The sequence below is a fragment of the Talpa occidentalis genome, unplaced genomic scaffold (assembly GCF_014898055.3).
Source record: "Talpa occidentalis isolate TD23 unplaced genomic scaffold, MPIMG_talOcc4v2.1 talOcc4.13, whole genome shotgun sequence".
Lineage (NCBI taxonomy): Eukaryota > Metazoa > Chordata > Mammalia > Eulipotyphla > Talpidae > Talpa > Talpa occidentalis.
Genome location: NW_023601322.1, coordinates 70,407,462 through 70,431,750, shown reverse-complemented (window position 1 = coordinate 70,431,750; position 24,289 = coordinate 70,407,462). Strand labels below are relative to the sequence as shown.

Genomic DNA, 24,289 nt, shown 5'->3' with positions numbered 1-24,289 from the left:
TTTTGTCATTACAGACTGGGAGTTTCTCCTTCTGCCTAATCACCGAAAGAAAGAAGAGCTCAGGACGGACCTCGCTAAAAGCAAAAAGCATAATTGCTAGCAGATGCCTGCCAAAGCTTCTATGGCTCACACCCAAACATTCCATTTTTTCCTAATGGTATATATTTTTATTTTTACAAATAATTTATCTTAGCAGGGTTGCCGAGGGGAGACATGGCTTATAATGAGGCATTCTGTGAGTTTCTATTGAGTTTGTAATGAGTGCTTTGCAACCCTTGCTTGAAAATATTCCAGAATGAAACTCTTATATCCATGTGCTGTAGTAATGTGCCCAAATTCTTCCACCACGAGGATCTGATTTCACCTTCAAAACACCTTTGTCAGCTGCACCCTCTCCACCACCCTTCCCCATTCGAAAGGCAGTCACTGTGCTAACAGATCTGATGGTGGCTGAGCATGTCCTAACAACTAAAACTATTATGAAATGGTAACATGAATCTGGTAATAAACATCAATTTTCTTCAGTCTATCAGCTTCTGCATGCAAGGGAGGTATTACCCATCCACGTGAAACCTCCATGACACCTTTGTCCAGTGGTGGTCAACAGGCAAGAATGCTGATGCTCATAATCCCCACTGGCCTGTTGTAACTTGAACTGAATCATAGTTGTGGTGTGGGGAAGGGTGACTAAAGTTCAGATGTGGAAGCTCGAGCTGAATAGGGACTGACTGGCTAAGAACACTGGCTCTGCCTGGATGGCAAGAGGAGATCCATTTGCTCCTGTTAACTGGAAGCACAGATCACCTAAACGTGTTCCTGCCAGGAAAAGCCCAGAACTCTGTTCCCAATGCTAGTCAGTTACCAGAAACAAACAGAATATTTCTGATGGAGAAGCAGGGCATTCATTCTTCCTGCTGCTGATTTTATCTGAGTGTCAAGCTGGACCTTTAGGAGACTGGGTACTCTCTACTATGTTGGCTTGTCATTGAATTAACTTTTAAAACTGCACTTTGGCACTGAACCATTGGTATACAGTGAGATACTGGAAGCAGCATTGGTAAAACCGTGGCCTTTACTGTCATACACTCCCAAGTATGTGGTCCACCAGGGACACAAGTCCCTTCATCACAGGAAGGCATATCTGGCCTCAGTAACAGAATGCTTTATATGTCTCCTGAATAGCTGGCTTAGTGGCATCTCACCAGCATGTAAGGTTGTGGGTTTCCTCCCTTACTTAGGTTGTCAGGAAGCTGCTGGGACAGTTCTCAAAGAACACGGGTATAAACCATGTTTGTGTTATGAATACTACCCTTGCTACACCTTTATTTACCTCTATTTATTTGCTGATATCCAAATACTGTCATCTATTCATTCATCACCTGTTACTTATAGATTCCTAAAAGTTGCCTTCTGGTGAGTGAGACAAAGAAAAGAAATTTTTTTTTTAAAAAAAGAAAGATATGTCACACCATCACACAGCACGTAACAGATCTAAGGACAGCTGAGCAACATTTCAAGTTCCTGTAGGGAAACTGAGTGCTCAGGGATCTGAGGTGAAGGCAGCAGGAGAACTTGGGTGCATTTATCTCCATGTCTTAAAGTTGTAGGCGGGGAGAGTAGGGCTGTATGCGAGGATTCTTGGGAGATACCAACCCCAGGCAATTTGGTCCCAACATGTCACTATGGCCCCAGCGAACTCAGAAAGCTATTCTTGCACCTAGCTTGGGTTTCTTCCCTTGGAACCTGACATTTTCCACCATCTCAAATCCCTTTTCCTCCATCATCATCATCATCATCATCATCATCATCGTCATCGTTGGCGTCATCGTCATCATCATCAAAGAAAAGCAGAATCAACACAGACCAACTGCTGTACAAAGGGCCAGGCCAGGCTGCCACTGTCCATGGTGCTGGCTGCACACTCTCCAGAGCAAGGAAAGTCAATGCCAAATAAAATCACTCCCCTGGTCAAGTTGGCTCTGTTTTTGCTCTTTGCAAAGTGGTATACATTTCTAAATCCCCATGGCACCTTATTCTGTATGAGTCTTGTAAGTGGAATGTGTGACTGTCTGCACAGGTGAGGGCAGGGGCTATGCTTCCCTCTTTTGGAGACTCAAACAATCTTCTAAAGGTGATGTATATGGGAGACCACACAGAAACAGCAGTAATAACCCAGACCTCTGTTGGGGGTTTGGCTTTGGGGTTCAGGGGGACCATGCTTTGTGACATGTGACTTCAGGCCTCAAGGTGGCTAGGCACAGCCTGGATAACAACGAGCCCACTTAGCCACCCTGCTGCTCCAGCTCACAGGGACGCAGCCTCCACTGCACAAATGCCACAGGAGAAGACAAAGTGTGGCAATGAGGGTCTCAGGCTCCTTCTAGGAAAGAAGCCACAAACCCTCCAAAGATAAGATTTACTCAGTCATATATTTTGTAAGCAATAAATTTATTTGTCTATACTAAAGAGTTAGATTTCATACCTACTCTTTAGAAATCTGCAGTTCTGGCACTGCTGGGCCCCCAGACCCTTATGACCACCCTTTGCTCAAGTGGATAAGAGTAGGGGCTGGTCTGTCACACCAGGATCCCCATATTCTTGCACCAGGTCCCCTCACTGTCTGCAATCCCATTCTAGGAGTATTTCTACATCAGAAGCCTGATAAATAATGACTTACATTTTTCTCACGCCTCTACATTCTTGAAAGAAGCATCCTCGGAAACTTCCCTTCTGTAGAAACTTGATGCTCAACCCTCAGGCAGAATTTCTTTAACAGATGCTGCTACTCCAGCTCACCTCCAAACAGTCAGGCCACTTCCTCTAGGATTCTTTCCTGACCCTCTCCCATACCGCGCTGACTGTATCCTCACCTAAGTCCTCAGGCCTCAAAATCCAGGCAGGGCATCTTGGACCCACCATCTGGGTCATTTTATTTCATGAGTGTCTCTCAGCTACACAGACTGGGTGCTGGAGGAAAGCCTCCATCACATTCCTCTTCACAGTCCCTTCATGTAGCCAACTTAGCACCTACAAGTCAATCAGTAAGGACTGGACGGAACAATTCACCATGAATTAGTCCACACACAAGACCAAATAAGTAGACATGTCAGAAGCCTCTAGTATCCTTCCAAATCTGAGAATCCAGGCCAAAACATTAGTCCTCCCATCTTCAACCAAAGCTGCTGCCTTTGCCATGTTCGTTTGGTAAGACTGGATCAGGGGCTACATTAGGGAGGATACAGAACCCACATGTCATGGGTGCATACATGTTCTAATTTCTATATTATAGATAAGGAAACTGAGACTCAGAGAAGTTAAGCGCTTGCCTGAGAACACACAGCTAATAAATGGAAAAGCTGGGAGTTGAACTTGAACTGCAAGGCCCAGGGCCTTTCCCCGATCCCACATCGTCTGTCATCACATATGGTCATTAGTCCAGAAGGAACATCTGATAGGTCTCCAACAGCAAACTGCTGCAGAATGCAACTGAAGACTTTCACAGGGAAAAACTCCATATTAGGCTAGGAGGTAGAGGGACATAGGTGAATCTGGCAGCGTTTCTCTGAGCAGCCGCCTCTCTGCCATGAAAATGCTCTAATCCACTCTACAGTCTCAGATGAGGAAAATTTAAACAGCATTATAGATTGATTTTAAAATTCAGCTGACATATTTTCCCAATTGAGAATTTCCCCAAACTAAGGCTGTTTCATTAGGACTCAACAAATACAATATAATTAATTCAAGGGCTGTTGTTCTAGTAGGTGGAATAGCAGGAAGGATTATTTTTCCCCTTTTTATAAAACTAACACTACATTTTATGAGTTTGGGGAAAGGTAATAAACACGTCTTTAAAATGGATTTGTTCCTGCTGAAAGGACCTCTTAAACACAGTAATAGAAAGCTGCAGTGCCCCATAATTACAAGGTAAATTTTACTCTCCTTCACAATGCCCTCTTATTCCATCCTAAGGATGGGACACAAGCCAGCACAGCTTCTGCTCGTTGCGTCTAGGTGCACAGTCCTGGGAGCTTCTTTAAAAGCCAGGTGGGTCTGGGATGTAAAGCACTCAGAGCCCCGAGCCCCCACCCCAGGAAACAGAGGCCAGGCTGTCATACTTGACAAGGCGCACTGTGTTGGGAGGGACTGAGGTTTATATGCTGCACACTTGACCCTCTGCAAACACGGTCTGTCTTCATAAACATCCTACAAGACAGATCTCATTAGTACCACTTCACAGATGAGAAAACAAAGGCTAAATAAATCAAATTACTCCTATATATGATATATACATATGATATACACATGATATATATGTTGATATATATAGATAGACAGACAGATAGTTTTAATGAACTAGCTAGTTAATGAAAGAGCCAAATGTGAAGCTGAGTCCTGTAAGCCCTGCTTTCCTCCATACCTCGTACTGTTCACAGGACTCTGTGACAAGAGAAAGTACTTCCTATGTTGGCCTTTTCTGCTTTTCTTCTGAGCTCCCTTCCCATTCTTGATAGCTAAAGGTTCATGTAATCCCATTGGTTTTATTGGTGTTATATTCATACCTCATTGGTCAAACTGTAACCTTTGAAATAAGAGCATCGGTCTTCCAATTTTTCATTTTTTCCTCCTTTTATGAGGAAAACACACACAGAGAGTCTTAGTTGCTTGAAACCATAATAGCTTAAGTATCAGAGCTGAAAAGGACCTCAGGAATCATCTAGTCCACCACTCGTACTACAGAGATGGACAAACCGAAGTCAAGAAGGGCCACGTGGTTTGCTGACTTTGCACATTTTAACAGTGGCCCATCACACCCCACTTCAGCCCCCTCCCCGGATACCAGGTTCTTCAGACCAGTGCTTGGTGGAAGAACCAATCACGCTGTATTACTAATGTCAAGAGAGAGGAGTCCCAGTGACAAAACAAACAAACAAACAAAAAAAATGAGATTGTTCACTAATGGGTAAGTGTATAAATTATAGCATATTAATGTAATACCAATTAAATACATCTGCAAATATCAAAAACGAAAGTATCAAAAATAAAGGTAAGTGACTAAACAAATTAGAGAACATTTCTATTGTCCAACTTACACTGTAATATTTTAGATAAGGACATAAGACATAAAAGCATAAGAACATGGACAGAAAAGCACGGATGATAGGGTCACTTTTAGAGAACAGAAAATGGAAAAAGAACCAACAAGGGGCACCCACGTGATTTCAGTCTCATGGCTGATGTTTTATTTCTTCAAAATAAACAAATAGGCAAAGGCAATCAGAGACAAAAAGAGAAGACCTTTAAATGACTAACTTCAAAGCAGGCCGAGTGGAAGCAGGACCACAGCGATGTTTGAATGAATGGGTGGGCGCTGTTTCTGCTGGCAGAACTGCCTTGGAACATTTAAAAATCAATACTCTGGAAATTTAAAAAAAAGAGTAATACTATTTTGTTATCATAATCAAGACTGCAAGACAGCTGTGGGAGAGAGGCTAATGTGGCAGAGTGGGTGTGTCAATGTCTCAGGTGTGGAATGGAAACGATGAATTCAGCAAAGAAGAGTCACTGCACAGGGGAGAGCAGAGTCCTTGAATTGTGTGAAAAGGCACAGTTTAGAGGGAAAAAACAACCAGACCAAACATGTAGGAACCAGGAGAAAATTGAGATGCTTCCCACAAACCAGACCAGCTGTCTCTGCAAATCACAGCTCAAGGGATCAGATGAGGTGAGCAGATCCTTAACCACTGAAAAGTTTCAAGACCGTGTGAATGCAAATCAGAGGCTTTTGGGGGGGAATGAGGTTAAAATCCACAGCAAGAAGAACACTAGGGGGACTTAAGGTTTCTATTAAACCTATCATAAAAAATTTCAGAGCAATCTAGGGGGAGGGGCAAGACTACTGAAGAACAATTTTAGAAACAAGCAATCTTGCCTCCCCCAAGCACCCTTTAAAACTTCTGTGAAACACAGATGCTGCCCTAATCCATGGGGCTCTGGTTCCAGAAACAGGAAGAACTCTCTCCTTTCAGACTTTTAGAATTTTCACCTCAAAACAGTTCAGGGCTTTGGTTAGGATTTAAGCTTGTCAGACTCTTGGTATAATAGATTGGAAGTCAAAGGGCAAGGCTTTTCTTCTTTCCTTCCATTCAAGTGAACAGCATGAGTGAAAGAGGCCCCTGACTTTCTCAGCTTTATTTTTATCTGGAGATCAATTTCTACAACTTCACATTCTGCTCTGAAGATCACAGCATCATCTGAGATTTAGTCACAGCCAGCCTGCTCTGGGAGAATGATTAGTATTCACTGCAGAAGGAAAACATGATCCTTAAAACAATTGCTCTACACTTTCTCTAAAACATTCATTTATTCCACATTAAAGGCACCCACTTGTCTCAAAAAAGGTCCATGATAAGTTCTCCTTCAGCCATTTCTCCTGAAATGACTTACTTCATCAAGTGCAACTTCAAGGCCAAATAAATCGGTAGGTGGGTTCATTCCCAAGCAGACCAGGGCTACCAGAGAAAACCTAGACTAATTCATGTTCTGTCACTTGGAAACATCTTCAGATAGTCAGAATTTTATACCAAAGTGAAGTATTGGTTATATACATAAATCACCTTTTCAACTCCCCGATGCAACAAAAGCCTTCCTTTTAAACATTTCTTTTCAAATGAAAGTATTGTGAATGAGCTTCAATTTTCCTTTTCAAAAAGGACTGGTCAAAAAGCTTTGAAACAACTTGTCAGAGCTGATTTTCCTTCCTGTTCATCCTCCAATCTGTGAATTCCCAGAGCAACAGCTTTTTTCTTAATCTTAATATATGTATCTCATGGTATTACAGCCCAATAAATTTTCATTTTCTCCCCTCTTTGATCTTGCCCCACCTCATCACCCCCACCACTTACTCACACCCCATGCCTGTCTAATACCCCAGCTAGATGGTTGATGACTAGTCACTGGGAGTGAGACCCAGACAGGGCTTCCTTAAGTTGGCCCCTATTAGCCAGCACAGTGAGTTTAAACAAGCATTTGATAACTTTATGTAATGAATGAAAGAATGAATGAACACATTATGAGCTTCAAGCTCTTCTGCCCCAATAATGAGGACCTGGGGTGAGGCACTACAAAGCCTCGTATGATCCAGGCCAACTCCAAATTAGCACAGGAAGGTCCTCAAAAATGAATAAAAGATGAATACCTGAGGAAAGTGAAGGGAGCAACAGGGAGAGGCAGTTAATTGGAAAAGTAGGGAATTAGAAAGATCAATTATTTGCTATAACACATAGAATGCACTTAGTATATGCCAGACATCCTAACTCATTTAATCCACTCAAGGTTTCTTCTGTTGCCATTTTCAGATGGGAAGGCTTAGACTTAGAGAAGTTAAAACTTGCCCAGAATTGCATGCCAGTAAACAGCAGACTCAAATTCTGAACTTGGAGAATCTGATTAGAAACTCCAAGATCCCAAATCTCACTTACCAAAGTGTATCCCACATCATAGACCACTTTCCCTGTTACCTGATAGGTGTGGAGTGAAAAAAATAAAAACATGTGGTCATGGGGAAAATACACAAAATGGTGGGTAAAATGGTCTAAAAAAGTCTTTACTAAAAGATTTCTCAAAGCTCTTCAATTGTTGAAGAGCCTTGTGAACCTCCAGAGTGTGAACAGAGTACACGCATGTGCCAAATGTAATCACCAGGGCCTGTTTTCTTGGAGAAACATCTTACTGGACCAGACCCCACTTTCCAAACCTTAACCTTTTATCTGCTCAATACCCACTCCAGGTTTGCTAGGGGTCAGCAAAGGAGAGGTGGCAAAAGGTCAAGTGGCACCCCCCAAACTCTGCAGTCACTCCTGAGCCCTGTAGCCTCAGCCAGATTCCTGCAGAGGCTGACCCCAGGGCCTCCACTCGTCCTGCCTATACCGGATGGGAAACCATCGGAATTTGCCCATCGGCTCCTCAAACTGTGCAGCCTGTGCAGCTCTCTACAGGGTGTCTGTCTTTGTGGACTTCACAAAGGAAATTTCTCACCTGTCAGACTCTTGGTATAATTGTTCCCTTCAATCTGCACTCCTCTCTGTCCCCTCTCTGAAGAGATCTGGCATAAAATCATTACACTCAAAAAGCATATCCTACTTTACCCAAATCTCAGGAAGAATTCTTTTAAGAAAAGCCTGAGGTTGATGGCTATTATTCTCCACTGACAGAAGCATTAATGATGTGCTTAAAGATAACACGTTAAAGACATTTTCTTCTTGTGGAAGACCACCAGGAGAGGCGCTTTTCTTCTAACTGCCTTGGAGTCAATTACATGACAAGTGCTCACTCTATGAAGTCCTGTTGTTCAAAGTTCAGTAAATATCCTTAAGCAGAGAAAGCAATTACAGGTAACTGTTTCTGAATACACGGAGTGTCCGAACTATTCACACCAAAGCCTATGACAATCAGGGGCTTCAGAGGCGTTTCCGAAGTCAGCCACGTTGCTGAATGGTAAGTCTGCCACCTCCGATGGCCAAAGGCAGTGAACAATGCACAGAGAAGTCACCTAAGAGTCCTGCAGGAGGGACATCATTTAGCAGGTCTGGCGGAGGCTCCTAGTCATCAAGTCACTCCTCTGCTCAGAAACTTTCCACGGCTTCCCATTGCCAAGACAAAGTTCAAACTGCGTAGTTGGGTATTGAACGTCCTTCACAACCTGCCTCCTAGCCACCTTGCTAGCTCCTGCTCTACCAGAACTGACCATGTACAGCCGTCAGTCCTCTCTTCTCCCTTGTATTTCAGGCCCGCTACTCACCCCTCCCATCATGAAGGCCCTCCTATGTCCACTCTAGCTGACACCGGTCACCTGAAATTCTGAAATGCTTTTCAACCAGTTCCAATTCTACAAACCAGAAGCGATCCCAACCATAAAAACGGTAACCATGTTTGACTCTTTTCAGCTTTGGAGGGGTGAGGGCTTCTCCCAGTGCTGACAATTTCCCCTGGAGCTCAGCAATTCTCCTATTTTCTGGAAGATGAAATGCTCTACATCTTCCAAGCCTGTGGTTTCTATTTCACCAAGTGGTGTCAGTGCTGATATAGTAACCTCCCATTTTTATTGAGCAGCACACAGTGTAATTGATGGCATCTGCTAGGGCTGATATTTTAAGTGAAGGCTATTCTCAGCTCTGCCTGCTCTCCCAGGACTCTGTACATAAATAGCCAACAGCAGCTATACCTGAGGTACAGGGTGGGGGGGCTTCTCAGCTAAGGTCCTCAATTATATGCTACAAAGTCTTGAGGTAGGATTCATCTAAGCAGATCTGATTTTCAAGTCTGCAAATCTAGAAAATGAGGGAGCTGGTGCATAGCTCGGCTGCTTATAGCTACCATCGCTCCCAAGAGAGAAAAACCTGGCCGTTTTGGTTATCAGGTTTCAACACCACATTCTTTTTTGGTGTTCCAAGTTTCTGTGTTCATACCCAGAAACAAGCATTTACAACCCTGAGTGACAAATGAGGCCCACCTTCACATATTCCCTTTCCCGATGTGTATTATTAAAACTGAAACTGTCTTCCCTCGATAAAATTTTTGCATTTGTTTGTAAAGCCTTGGGGAAGAGTTAACCTGGCAGCTTTTCAGGCAACATCTGATCCTTATAAGGCAAGGACCCATTTCTGGATCCAGACTGAAAAGAAACCATTCACTGCCACTGTCCTTTAGTTTCCTCCCTAAGCACAAGCCAAGGGGGGAGGTTTCTAGAAGGGCTCACTTCTCAGGCACACAGAGAATGGCTTGCTCTTCAACATCAGTGTGCTTCCTAAGTGAAGGCATATCCTTTCAAAAGAAAGTTTTAGAAATTTTTGATGGGCAATTTCCCAATTATAAATGCCTTCAGAAGCTTTACTGTGAAGATTTGATTTTTGTTAAGAGTTATGAAAGAGTGAAGCCCTAAGGCACATCTAGCCCAGACACAGCTTTCAAAGGACAGCCTTCTCTGGCCCCTGCACACTTGTGCACAGGTGCACTACACCCCCCCCCACTGTACCCACAATGCTCCCCCACACACTGGTATCCGGCCAGCAGCGCATTCCCCTGTGGAAGCTGACATTTGATCTCCCCTCTCCCCATTCTCTGTTTCTCCAAGAAGGATGCCACAGACTTTTCACTTTACCCCAGTACCTGGCTTGTTGCTTGTGCACACAATAGAGGCTCAAGAAATGTTTAGGCATGAAAGAATGCAAGTGTGCATGGATAAATAAAATCCTTCACTACCTGATGGCTTAAGTTCATGCTTATGTGGGCATTTTTAATGGCAGTTTTGATTAGAAGAAAACCAGAGTCCAGAAAGAGGGATCCATTGAAGTGACAAAGAAGAGGGCAGAAAGGGACACCCACCATGCCTCATGCCAATGTATCACTTCATCTCTTTGCATGAAGTTGATCATCACAATCCTATCCAATGCTCTGGGGCTCCAGAACTGAAGCTGCTTCTCAGTAGCATCAAGCTCCAAGAATTATTAGGTATATTTTCCCTCTGAGTCTCAGCATTAATTGCACATATGTACTTGAAGCACAATCTGCATCATTTTCAGCAACAGGCTTTGTACCAACAGCAGCCATACATGCAACAATAGGAACAGGGGGTGATACATGGCAGGTCCTCACTGTGTCTTAAATAACTCGCATGAGGATGCTGGTGGTGATTTATGCTGCCCGTCAGGACACAGGCGTTCTGTTTGTTGGTGTGAGTGGAACGAGTTCTCTGAGGACCAGGCTTAAACACAAGTGGTGAGTGAGCCCTCTCTGCTAAAGCAACGGTTTAGACACTGAGGAACTGAATTAACAAAGGAATTATCAGTGCCCTTGAAAACCTCCGGGATTAACCTTTTCCGAGAGTGTTTCATTTTTAAGGCTCATGCGAATTGGGCTTCATCTCCAGGCACAGCCTCTTCCATGAATGAAGTCACTGGATTCAGCTGTACAAATCGTCCCCAGGTGAGTCTGATAACCATTTTCTATCTGGTGCTTTTTTGTTGTTGCTGTTCTTTCAACCAAAACAAAGAATCATTGTATCACTGCCTGCCACGTACCTAGTTGCTGCACTACAAGTAAAAGCTCAATAAAAGCCTGAGAAAGCCAAAAATAATAATAAAATAAAAAAAACAAAACCTGTCAGTTCCATACATAGTCTTAGACATATAGTTAATTTGAGCAAATAAATTCTATCATCCCATTCAATCTGCTCCCCAAAATCTATAAAATAATACAGCTAGCTGGTGTTTGTGGGAACCCAGCATGCGAAGGACAAATGAGACAGCATTCCCCATGGAACAAACAGCAAGAAATATCGCATCCTTTACCTTGGTCAAAGGGTTTGTTGGGATTCCAGTTCCTGAAATAATCATCCTATAAAAGGAAAAAAAAAAAACAAGAAAACACAAATCAGATTTCAGGAAGCTTTCCAGATAACTGCATAAAACCTGCCATTTTCCCCACTCCCCCCAAACACAAAGGAAAACAGTAACAGCTTAGAAATCTTCTCCCCCAAACAGTCATTAACAAGCCATCATAGATATCAATTGTCTTTTCAAATGCTTGTCATTTAAACAGTGTGGATTAAACACTGGGAATGGTAAAAACATTTCAATCTCATATGGAAACAGACTGCTCTTCTCTGTTTGACATATAAACCCAGACACCCCTAAGTGCAAGGTGTATTTGCTATCAATTATGCCGCAGGTAATGCCTGGCTGCTCTCACGTATGATTAAGCCTCGGTGTTTGTAACAGCTGATAATTCAACTGTCAACATTTCTTTTACATGGAGATGTGTAACTTTCAGTGCACACTTCCAATTTTCCAACACTAACCAAAACTAAAAACAGGAGGCCATTTAACTGCTAGAATTAACCACAGGCACACCTTATACTTAATACCGTATGTGCTGGGTGTGTAAAGATAAAAACAGGGCCTCCCCTGGTGGCGCAGGCGGTTGAGCACAGCGCTGTGAAGCTATCCGCAGCCTCTGCAGTGTGGGTTCGATCCCGGCCAGCCAGCAAGAATCCCACATGGCGAAGCAGACCTCCCCTGTCTCGCCCACTGCTCCCCTCAGCAGTTTCGTCAGTCTGCCTGTTCTGTTCTCTGCTCTGTCTCTGGTGAATCCTCTCACCCTCCCGTGCATCTGGCCTGTTCCCCGGTTCTTGTATAAAATAAATAAATCTTTTTTAAAAAAGGTAAAAAACAAAGGTCTGCCAATCTGGTCAATTCATACCCATGTCTTTCTCCCCCACAGCTTGTACGCAATTCTGTGCTGCAGCTAGACACTTGTGACTCTGAAGCTTCCAGGGTCCCTCACATATCCAAAGTCACAGTAGCCTCTCCCTCACTTCTAATAACCCTTTCCTCCCCAACAATTTCTGCCTCTTCTTCCTCCAACTAGGTGCTCAGGCACCCCACTGCCCCCTGCCTCCCCCACTCTGGCAGCTAAATGGAAGTTTGCAAGGTGAAGAGGCTTCCCCCATGTACATCAGCCACCACCACCCCCTACAAGGGTAGGGTCTGTGGCCCCTTTCAGTTAATTTCCTCCTAAAGAGACCCAAATTATTTTCTGAATGTGTTTTTGGCAGGTACTCTGCATGCTGAGACGGTTGCAGAAAGCTGTCCAAAATAAGGCCTCAATCTCTTTTCCAGAGAAGCTAATTTACATCAAAGTGCACAATTAGTTGAAATTATTGTCCACACCGTCTCCTGCTGCCCTTTATCTCCCACAACATCTCCTGCGAATTTTATTGGTCTCTGTGTTGTTCAATTACCTGGCTTTATTAGATCCTTGTTGAGTTCACCTAAGCCCTTAAATAGATTTTAGGAAACTGGATTTAGAGTAAAATCAGAACATATTGCTTCTTGGGCACTGATTCCATTTTCCAGAGCATGAATAAACATGAACGGGTTCCTCTGGATCCCGGGGAGTCGGCATGTACTTATTTTTAACTCTGTGGAAGTGGCCCACTTTGTCCCGGCTTTAATTGGGAGGGGTAACTGGCCTTCTCCCCCATCTGGTTAGGAAGACTCTGAGGTCTCCACTATAAAATATCACTGAAAAAATTGAAAACCATCCCTCTGCCACATCTCGCTCCATTTCTTATTGTAAATACAATCCTGATCTTTTGAACTACGTGGTTTGAAAGTTAGCTCCAGTGTTATTTGATTCTATGTTAAGGATTGGAAGGTTTGTGGGGAACTCGGCACCTGATTTTTTAGTTTGATGCCCTGTGTGCTCTTAGAGCTAGACCCAACCAAGCGGCCAACATACTCTACTGTTCACAAGGGCAACAGAAGAGAGAAGCCAACATGAACTGATTCTCACCGCCGAGGGAAAATGAAACCAGACACCTATCCTGCAATGGTGGTCGATCAATGCCTCTCCACACACAGAGGATGGGCATTCTGTAGATTGGCGATGCTGGAATCTTGTCGGGTATTTTCTGCTTAAATATGCTTTTCTAATACATGGAAGGCCTTGGAAACTTAGCTTGTGTATCCAACAGGGAAGGACTGGAGCCAAAGATGAGTTCCTTTACTTTAATTTCACATGTCACATTCTCTTTGATAGCAAAGGAAGGCTTGAGCCAGTCTCGAGAACTGAATATTCCCTAATGATTTCAACATACTCAGTAAGCTGGCTGGAATTTGAAGCATTCTTCTGGACCTTGTCACTTTTCAGGTTAACTGTAATTGCCACTTTTACATATATTTTAAGGAAAATCCCAGTTTTAAATATAAAACTTCTAAAAGCAGATATCTACATTAGAATATGTGAAACCATCATAAACGTAATATATTGCTTAATTGCTGCCAAAATGGGACAGCACACCTTCAGTGAAAGCTCATTACACAAAACAAGTCCTTTAAAGGGCCCCTTGCCCAGCAGGGCCACGCAGGGAAGGAAGATGATTCTCTGCATGTGATGGCTTTCCCCTGCCTTAGGAACAGGGCATGCCAAAGCCAAAAGCCAATGAACCAGGAGACAATAAAATCATGGGTGTGTGTGTTTTGGCTACAGCTGAAAGAGAAACCTCATATTAAGTACAATGATGACATGGGAAGGACTCTAGGCATCAGGGCCCCCTTGGGGGGTGAGTGATGAGCACAAGGGAGGGGGGCTTCTTAGCAGGCACTGTGACTGAATTCCGACTATGAGGTGCTGGAGCACAGAGATCACATGTCCACACTGTACTGCCAGGTCCTGACTGGACTGCAATTGTGGCCAGTCCAAGCCAACTGGGCTGTACTGACCAGTTCACTCAGCCTCTGCTGGAATATCTAGTGAGGTAGCAGCCAACCCCATGCAGAAGATGCCAGCGATGAAAGAATGCCTGTTCCAGCACTTCACCGCTTGAGAACGTGCTCATCCCTGGGTCTTAGTTCACAACCAGGATGCTCAAAGGACATAAGCATAGCTGGCTCTCTCCTGGACCAGCACCCTATCATCACGAGGCTGGGGCCTAAGAACCAGAGCCCAGCCCAGCTTTCTGCAGGGCCTAAACCCTAAAGCCCCAGCCCATCTTTTCCTTTATCTTATTTTCTGCCTAATAAAATACATGTAGCACATATTTTACATTATCCTGAAACAGACCCATGACTTCCTGTGCTACAGACACTGCTATCAGCTTCTACCAGTTACAATACTATGCAGGTCATGTGTTGCACCCCAACACCCCAGAGTTACACCATTTCAGTGTGTTCCTGCTTCAGTGACTCCCGAGTCCTGTCCAGACCCCAGAGAAGAGCAGGACTTTAAGAACCCTCACCTCTGCTCCTCTTTCTGGTGCAATAGAACTGCAGCCTATTCAGAAACAGACTGTGGTGGGCGGCCTATGGATGTGTCCATCACACTTGCCTGGACAGTTATCTGTCTGCGTTGCACTCTTTACTGCTAATGGTAACAGCCAATGGTGAGGTTTTTAAAAATGACTCACAAGGATCTGAAACACAATTCATTTTTGAAATATACACCTAAACAGGAAGATGCACATCAAATACAGTAATTTATTAAACTAATTTACAGCGGTGCATCATGCAAGCTGAGGAAGGAGCTGGAAGACTGCGTGGGTACTTTCTGGCTGCAGGAACTGCATGCTGTAGTGATCTCAGACCTTTGCTGGGTGGACAACAGTCTCCCTCTAAACTACACCACCACCTAAATGAAAAATCAGTCAAATTTTAGGGCCTATGAAGATCTGAAAGAACCTTTACATATAAAAAGAATTTCAAACTTGAGTATATTGACTTCTCTCCAAAATATGAAACATAGGAGGGCAATGTGAAGTCATCGTTGGAGAGCATGACAAGTCAGCATACACAGTGCGGTAAGAAAATGACAGATCATGACATGCTTAGGATGCAGAGGAAGGAGGTGGTGCTGGTGGCAGAAGAAGAATCAAAAACTGGGAAAGAACATGGCCCCAATTATTGTTTTATCCTTCACTGCTGATAAATACAGATAAAACCATATCCCTCCATTTATCTCACTAATTAAATATCCCCCCAGTATAGGACTGGGTCCTTTGGAAGTGTTCACACCCAGGGCCGGTACAAAGGAATTTATGATTTTGGGTTTTTAACTACTTTGGAGATATTCTGGTTTGATAGACATCCATGGGAAAGGAGATCTGTTTAAAATATAGGTATACATAACACATTATCACTTCTAATAATTATTAATAGACACAATATTTGTTATATCTAATGTTATGTTTTATGCAATATACATAAACATAACTTGATACATATTATACATTTTATATATAACAATATATTAATAAAATGCGTAAGTAACTATATAACTTAATAACACATGTTTGTGCAGGTCAAACACTATTCTGCTCTATAACACATCTTTCAAAAATAAATCTTTAAGTCTCCCAAACACAAAAGGATGTGATCTGGGTGATTGGCTCTCTCCCTCATGGATGATCTGTGGTTCCTGCCCCTGTTCTGCCACTGCTTCAGAAGAGCTGGTGCAATTCAGTGCAAATCCTCCCCAGGGACTCTCCTTTAGAAAGGTGCTTATTTGAGCTCTAAAGCAGACTCTGAGGAAAAGACTGGGTGACAGAACCAAATGGAAACCACTTTTGAAATCCAACTGCTTCGCTTCTACTTATGAAGATGATGATGTAATTTATTATATACCTTACAGCTACAGTTACTGCAGATCAAAGACAGTTAGCTCACGTGGAACAGATCATTTCTCCTTCATGCATATTTTAGCTAAGTTGTTTGAACCCTGCAGTTCGTCTGAAGATTACCTGAGATAATACAAATTACCAGCCTAGATAATATGCGGTAGCCTCATTTGTCTCCACCAGCAGCAAGCAACAGAGCCCAGCACAGAGGGAGTAAGGTGAAGTGAGGGCAGGCAGCCTTTCTGGGTGATGTGCAGCACCCCCTGTAGATAAATACAGAAGGGAAAAGCACTGCTCTGCGAGGTCACTGCTCTGCATTAAAACTGGGTGCTAGCTACTATGGAGCAAGCTACTATGCAGCTGAACCCAAAACCTTAGAAAGAGATGAGGGACTGCGGGCGAATCTTTCTCAAAAGGATTCAGTGCAAATTAGTAGTTCAATTAATTTTCACACTACTTAACCGGGGAGAACAGGAAGAGATGGTGGGTGGGTAGGAAGAGCTTTTCTAAAATGAAAACGTAAGTCACTGGAAAAGCGTGCACCTCGGTGTGCCATGGAAATCCCTACTAATGAAGGGAGGTACGAAACATTCCATTTCCTGGGAAAGGTGCTTGATTCCCACACAACCACCTCATCTCACCTATTTTCAGCCATAGCTCTGGGCACACAATTTACTGTCATTCTGCTCTCAGGTAGCCCGGTTCTGCCCATCCCTAGCCTAGGGCACTAGTAAAAATTCTTTGAATGAATCAACTTAACCAACTGATCCAGCTTGGGGTGATTTAAGACGTTGCCCCTGTCTCTTCCCTCTACAGATTCCAGACACCAGGGACTAGGAGCTTTGTGCATCAACCCATTTCTTACATGCCATGTGACCCCTACACAGCTGGGCCCAAGCCACTCCTGAGCAGGATGGGCCTTACTCACCTGCATGTTGCCCAGGGCATCTCTCGACAGGACACACTGAATCCTGGACTGTACCAAACCTAAGAAAGCTGTGCCAGCTATTATAGATCCATATCCCCGTGAAGCTCCTGTAATTGTAACTGGTGTGTGTGTGAGGACAGGTGGGTGTATGTTTATACACAGACTTTAAATCACTTTCTCTTGGATAGAGCAATTCTTTGATAAATTGGTCTGACATTTGGTATAAAGTCCTGCAGGCCTTAGACAAAATGATTTAGAAAATAACAATGTCAGTTACTCTGCTCTTTCAATAAATAACCCACCAGTAAAACACAGATAATAACTGACAATCATACTTGTACTGTAACTAATGAGAAAAGATAAAGCAGCAAATGGACTGTTTATATGCATTTGATAAATTGCATCCCCTGGATATACCAATGAAAAATAAATGTGTGCAGTGCTGGTTCACTGAACTAAAACAAATATTTACCACTGAGATTTAGGATACAGAATGAAATTTACATTTTATTTGGCAACTATTTTGATTCTATGTCTACATACAGTTGAAAAGTTAAAAACCTACCTCAACTTCCTGAGTACGAAAGCATTATAAATGAGAAAAAATAAAAGAAGCACATCAAACAATAGGCAGGAATGTAAACATTTTTGATAATTGCATCAAAATTTCAAATTATCATAACATTAGAAAGGTATAAGCAGGTATTCTCCCTTAAGCCACCCCCCATCAATCCCTCAAAAAGGTCACATCATTCACTAAGTTCCTGGGAAACTTTAGACTTCCAGGTGAATTAACTGAGGGCAGGGGCGGGGAGATAGAAATTTCTATGTGTTCTAGTGATTGTGCCATTACTGTAGAACAGCTAATAAAATCACTGAGAAATCCAACGAGTACAGTCTTTGGGAAATTCAAATGAATCATTTCCTGAGACATTGGTCCAAAGGGTGAAATTCAGTAAAAATCTTCAGATGACATGAGACCAAGAGTGATAGCACTTTTACATTTCTGCAAAGAAATTCTTTTAATTTGCAGCTGCAAAATAGCTTGAAGAGGTACAAAACTGGATTGTCGTGGCCTATCTAGTTACTTACAGGATCATAACTGGCGCAAACACCCCCGATCTCTTTAGGAGTTTGTCCATCCAAGTTCAGATGAAGGGAAGCACTGACCTGTTCTTTTCTCAAAACAAAGACTGAGTCTGAAGGTTCCTGCCCAAAATGAGGTTCTGCCTGTGTTTCCCCTGGAAATATGAATGGGCAAACGAATTTGCAATCAAACTCCAACCAAGACAAGGGGTATCTCTTCGAATCAAAACCACTCAAACCTTTAACCTCATGAGCAAAAATTTATTTCACTATTGTCAAGCACACAGAATTACTCAAAAAATAAAAGGTGTACACATTTGTGTTCAACGCCAGAGGTTTCTGGATGTCCCGGGAACACTGAGAAACAGACTTTGCAGAAATGGTATGTTTAAAATGTCAACAAGGTGAAATTTATGCATTTCAATCTTACCAATTAAACCCAAGTGAAAGGAGACACAATGCACCTGAGAAAAATAATTATGAAACACTTAAATGCATGTCATTTTATTAGCCTCATGTGTGAAGAGTGACTTGGGGGGGAAATTCCATGAAGTCCAAAAACTTGAGCGGCAGGCAGGCACATCTCTGCTTCCAGGCCCCATTCTCTAAGACTGAGCAACGCTGTCTATTAAGGAAGGCAGCACTTAGCCCACAGAGCTGCTGTCAGCACCCAGTGAGGCGTCCTGAACCTTGGCTCGGTAGCCAGGATCACAGGAGTCCATTCAACCTCCAATGATGGGTAACTATACTCTGATAACAGGATTAACTGGGTCTGTTCTGAACAGGCAAAATTTCTGCTTAAATATCAATTCTGTCAGAAAACAGATGAACCCTGAAAAGGTTCATGTCATTGGTGCACCAAACAAGGCCCTTGCCATCTTATAACACGTAAGCCTGCACTTCACAGAAAGTACAAATTATACACATCTGAGGCCCAGCTTTGCCAAGTGTCACAAATGACAAATTAAATAGGGTCTTTCCTCTTCTGAAAATTTGTACCTTACCTAACTCTACCATAGGCTGGGGGACCGCTGTACGGGCAGGTGCCACCTTTGAGAGTAAAAGATACCAGCTACTATCGTGGCACCCCCCCCACCCATCTATGCTGCTGCCTACGAGGTGCCCACCACAGAGTTCTCATCCTTGACTGGCCACCAGGGAATTGCGGCTCCACCCAGGAGATCCCTACTTAGAGCTCTCGGGTGTGGCTGCCATAAAGGATTTTTTAAAGTTCGCCAGATGATTCTAATGTGTAGCTCCCATTGGCTAAAGGAAGCCACACACTAACTCAACACAGTCATAAGAGATGGTCAGGCCCAGCACAGACGACAAGCCAGGGGGGTCCCTCAGAGGCCTTCTCCCCCAGTGTCCAGAGCTTCTAGTCCTGTCTCCAACTTCCGCTCTCAGGCCCGGTGCCGACACACCCCCAGCTGAGTGGAGGAGGGCGCCTCTGCCTTCCAGCTGCTGACGCAGGAACTCGGGTTCTGGCTGACTCGTCCTCCTTACCCTTTGCCACTCTGGCAATGACCAGGCCCCCAGCTGGAATGCTCCTGTGTCCCATTTTTCTGTATCCATGCACCCTCTCCCTTGGTCCAGGCTTCCACAGCCTCCCCTGGGTCACATCACGTGCCCTCAGCAACCTGGGCATCCCTTGGCCCCACCCAGTTCTCCTCCCCGCTGGTCCTACAGAGGACTTCTGAAGGGACGTTCTGGTCACATCATGCACCTGCTAAAGTCCTCCAGTCATTCTCCAGGTTAAAGCCACACTCACTGACGGCTCACAGGACCTTGCAAGGTGCTGCCCGCTGAGCTTTCCTGTCTCCCTGGGCTACACCCCAGCTCGCGCGTTTCATTCCAGCCACCAGTGGACTTTCCCTCAGTCCTGCAACAGTCCTTGCCTTCTTCACCCTGCAAAACTCTGCACACACTATTCCTTGTCTGCCTGGAACATCCTTCCTCATCCTCTGGTTATTATCTACCGTCCTATCAAATACCAGTTTAGACGATGCTCTTCGTGGGCAGCCCCTCCTATTCCCAGAGTCTCCCTGCCCTAGGTGTCTCTGCCGTGTTGTCCACAGCCCCGTTGTCCACAGAGCACTGACCTGCCGGGGCTGCAACAGCAGGTCACTCCCTGGCACTCAACCACACAGAAGCCAGCCACCCAGACTGGGGGCTAGGCACCTTTTTTAGGAGCCTCCAGGGCTCAGCCCAGTGCCTGATATGAAAGAGGTGCTCTGCAAGTGTCTACCAGATGAATAAAGAGAATAAGCCAACCTCTGTGGCTTTTAAACAGTTGCAGGCTCTTGAGCTGCAGCTGCCCCAATATATTCTCCTCAGACTCAAACCTGCAGGCGGTGTGACCATGGGTTTCTGAGCAAGGTAAACAGGCAAATCCCTTAAAGGTGACTGGGACTGGGGCAGTACCGAGTCTAGGACGAGCAGAAATGACTTCAAAAGGTCTTAGAGGGTCCCACAAAGTTGTGCAGGAGGAGGACAGGTGGACTTCTGCCCAACATTGTCGCCCCCAGTCTCCTGCCCAAGCCACCCCAAGGAACAAGCAAGGCTTCGTGAGTTGCCTGAGCTGAAATCAGATGCAAGATTCAGGGCTTGCAGTCCAGCTGAAGTTCAAATCAGAAAGTTGAAATCAAATTCAAATATCAAAGTGATAGGAACATTAACAGTAATCACCAGTAATAACAGCAACTACCCTTTTTTGAGCGGTCACAGCATGTCAGGTACGGTGCAAACCCTCGTCCTGTATTCCCTTTAACCCTTCCACTAACCTCCGAGCAGGTGCCACTGTATCCCTCTGACAGAGCTGGGGAACCTGAATTTTATTTTTTATTTTTTTAAAGATTTATTTATTTATGCATACAAGAACTGGGGTACAGGCCAGACTTGAGGGGAGTGAGAGGAGTCGCCAGAGACAGAGTGGGGAACAGAACAGGCAGATTAACTGAAATGCACTGCTGAGGGGAGCAGTGGGCGAGACAGGAGAGGTCTGCTGCACCATGTGGGTTGCTCCCTGGCCGGGGATCAAACTCGTGCTGTAGTGGCTGTGGACAGCTTCATAGGTTGCGTCTTAACCCCTTGCACCACCAGGGAGGCCTCAGAACCTCAAGTTTAGAGTGAGGAAATCACCACACGAGGTCATAAGGCTACAGAGCAGCAGAACTAGCATTTGAACTCAGTCTTGCCCGACTCCCAAGACCATGATCTCGCCACCACAAACCCTGCTTCAGCAGCATTCAGTGAAGACTTAAGTCCCTGGAGAAAGAGGTGGGGCTAAGGCCTCCCTGGTGGCACAAGGGGTTAAGCACAGCACAGCACTGTGAAGCTGTCCATAGCCTCTGCAGCACGAGTTCGATCCTTGGCCAGGGAGGTGACCCACATGGCACAGCCGACCTCTCCTACTCACCCAATGCTCCCCTCAGCAGTGTGTTTCAGTGGATCTGCCTATTCTGTTCCCTGCTCTATCTCTGGCGAATCCTCCCACCCCTGCCCCTCTGGCCTGTACCCCAGTTCTTGTATGCATAAATAAATCTTTGAAAGAAGAAAAAGAAGAAAGGAGACAGGACAACCACCCTACGGAGGCAGACATGATGCCAGCAGGAGATGCCAAGGGATGGAAAAAGAGCACAGGCAAGATGCCTCCCAACAGGTTCTCTTGACCACTGCTGGGATTCAGAGGAGCGTGCCTGAGCCTTAGCTTTCCCATCCCATGGGGAATGGAGTCATCCAGCTCACAAAGGCTTTGTGAGGGCAACAGCAGCAAAGCCACCTGTCATGCACCTGGCTCAGGAAGGCAGGCAGGGCACTTCCCCCTAAAAGTCCCACCCTCCCCTGGGCTTCAGAATCACAGCTGGGAGTCTTGACCATCAGCAGCTTCCGGGAACAGGCCCGAAGAGTTGCACCGAGCCCCCCCCCCACCCCCCAGCACTCAGACCTGTCTGCCACTAGCACTATCTCGAGACAGATCAAAGTGGAGCGGCCACTGCCACATCAATGCACTGCAGGGAGGAGATGGCACCGGTCATCACTCTGGCAACCTACTGCCACAGACTTCGCATGCAATTTTCATTAGCTGCACAGTTTGGCATGTTACAGTTCCTCCCTGCCTGTCATTCAGACTCTTCTCTTGGGAGGAACATCTAGGAAAGGAAGCAACAAAAACTTCCTTAACTGTATGAAAGTGTCCTAGAGGTCACCCTGCCCACCTGCCCTGCATCCTGAGGCTCTGGTAAGCCAGCCTGCCGGAGTCAACACTGCTGACCACAATTTACTGCTACAACCAGCAGCAGGGCTTCCATGCAGCAGGGCAGGTGAACCCTCTCTGCAGTCCAGATACTGCTAATAAACAGAGCATGTCACAGGGTTAGAAGGAGGCTGAAGCCCCTCACGGGACCATCCTCCCAAAGGCTGCCAGGTCAGACACACAGTGGCTCATGGAGAAGAAACACCTTTCTTTTCTAACAGCTTTCATGCTGCTGTGATTGATCTAACCCAGTCTCCTCCCCCCAGTATTGCCAAAAACACACTTGGGAGATTCAAGAGACTTAGAGAGATGACTAAAAAGCATTCAGCCAGGCCCTACACTTGAGACCTGCTCCCCCGGCGCCATGGACAGGTAGACGTCACGTGACAAGGTGGCGCGCCCAGCAAAGCTACGGCAGAACTGTCACTATGTGCACATCTCCCACAGCAGCAGTTCAGTCCACACTACTGGGAGTACAATATGCTGGCCGATTTCAGGCACCTCCCCGCCTGGCCATGCTCATTTAGAACCTGGGGCACCCATAAAGACAGAGGGAGACTGAAGTTGATAAAGGAAGCAGGGCGCAGAGGTTGGAGGACCGCAAAGCCTGATGAAACATCCAGACTCAAACTACAGCAAGCAGGCCCCGGAGACCGACGTCATCAATGTGGTAATTTCTGAAGCTGGACTCGCTGAGCATGGGATGGACGAGAGACAGTCCAAAGGAAAGCAGAGAAGTTCACTCTACGTGTGCCCAATACTCACGGATGAAGCATCTGCCTTGGGCTTAAAAAAAAAAATCCGAGGAACACCCAGCCTTACCTTCAGGGAGCCCAGTCTTGCTAAGGGAGAGAAATGTAGCTGAAATGTAAGCAGATGAAGTGTAACATTACCTGGTAATGAGGTCATGATAAAAAACAAAAACTACAGGAACACAGGCGAGGAAGCCACCCACACTCCTCGGGCCAGGGCGGACACTGCCGAGGAGGCGGCATCAAGCTGGGTTTGGGTGGACACCATTTCTACCCAGGTGAGGAGCACGCGGTGGGGGTGGGGTGCAGACGGGCACAGCAGGTGCAGAACCAGCACGCACAATGAGCATGAGCACATGGTTTTGCTCCGACAGTCCTTAGCTCAGGCAAAAAGCAATGACCCCTTGTCCTGTCGAAGCCACCGAGATAGAAGACACGAGACCCTTGACAGTTTTGCTCAGGATCACCACACGCTCTGCCTTCTGCTCTAGACTAGGCGGCTCTGTAGTTACATTGGCTGTTCACTGGGGATGATGCATCCCATCATTAAAACTGTCCACACTCGCCCGCAGCATGCCACCCGGGAGGAGGGCTGACGTGCACCCTAGCCCTCCCAAACTCATCGGCAAGAGCTGCCAGGCCACCTGTGAGGCACGTATGTGATTATGAACCACAACAGGAAACAGCAGGATCCTCTGTGTGCCTGCCCCTCTCTCCCTCCTGCAGAAGCACACGGCCAGCTCGCTATACCTTCCCGTTATCGGGTAACACGACTTCCCACTGATGACAAAGGCCATGCCATGTGAGCTTGTTCTGAGAACTAGGACACTGAAGGTTCCCCCACCCAAGTCTGGGAAGATGATGAACAACCTCTTGCTCTCCCGGAGCCTTTGAAACATCCCACTCTTGTTTGCAGGGGACAAAGACAGGAAGAGGAGATGAATAACCGGGGTTCCCCTGTACCCACCTTTTAAGATCAGAATCCTCCAAGGCAAAATTTTCAGGTGATACCATTTATACAGTAACAAAATACACATTAATAAGGACATATTTATTTCTTTTGGAGAAGCACTCAGTCCCCAAACACCATGTAACACTTT

At 45.2% G+C, this 24,289-nt stretch overlaps 1 protein-coding gene across 1 annotated transcript in view; it reads right to left on the bottom strand.

Annotated features, from left to right (window-relative positions):
• SPOCK1 (SPARC (osteonectin), cwcv and kazal like domains proteoglycan 1) overlaps positions 1–24,289 on the bottom strand; it is a 508,642-nt gene that overhangs the window by 270,327 nt on the left and 214,026 nt on the right. Inside the window, exon 2 of the mRNA XM_037508344.2 lies at positions 11,346–11,391. Within this exon, the coding sequence (XP_037364241.2) occupies positions 11,346–11,391 (46 nt within the window). The remainder of the gene's footprint in view (positions 1–11,345; positions 11,392–24,289) is intronic.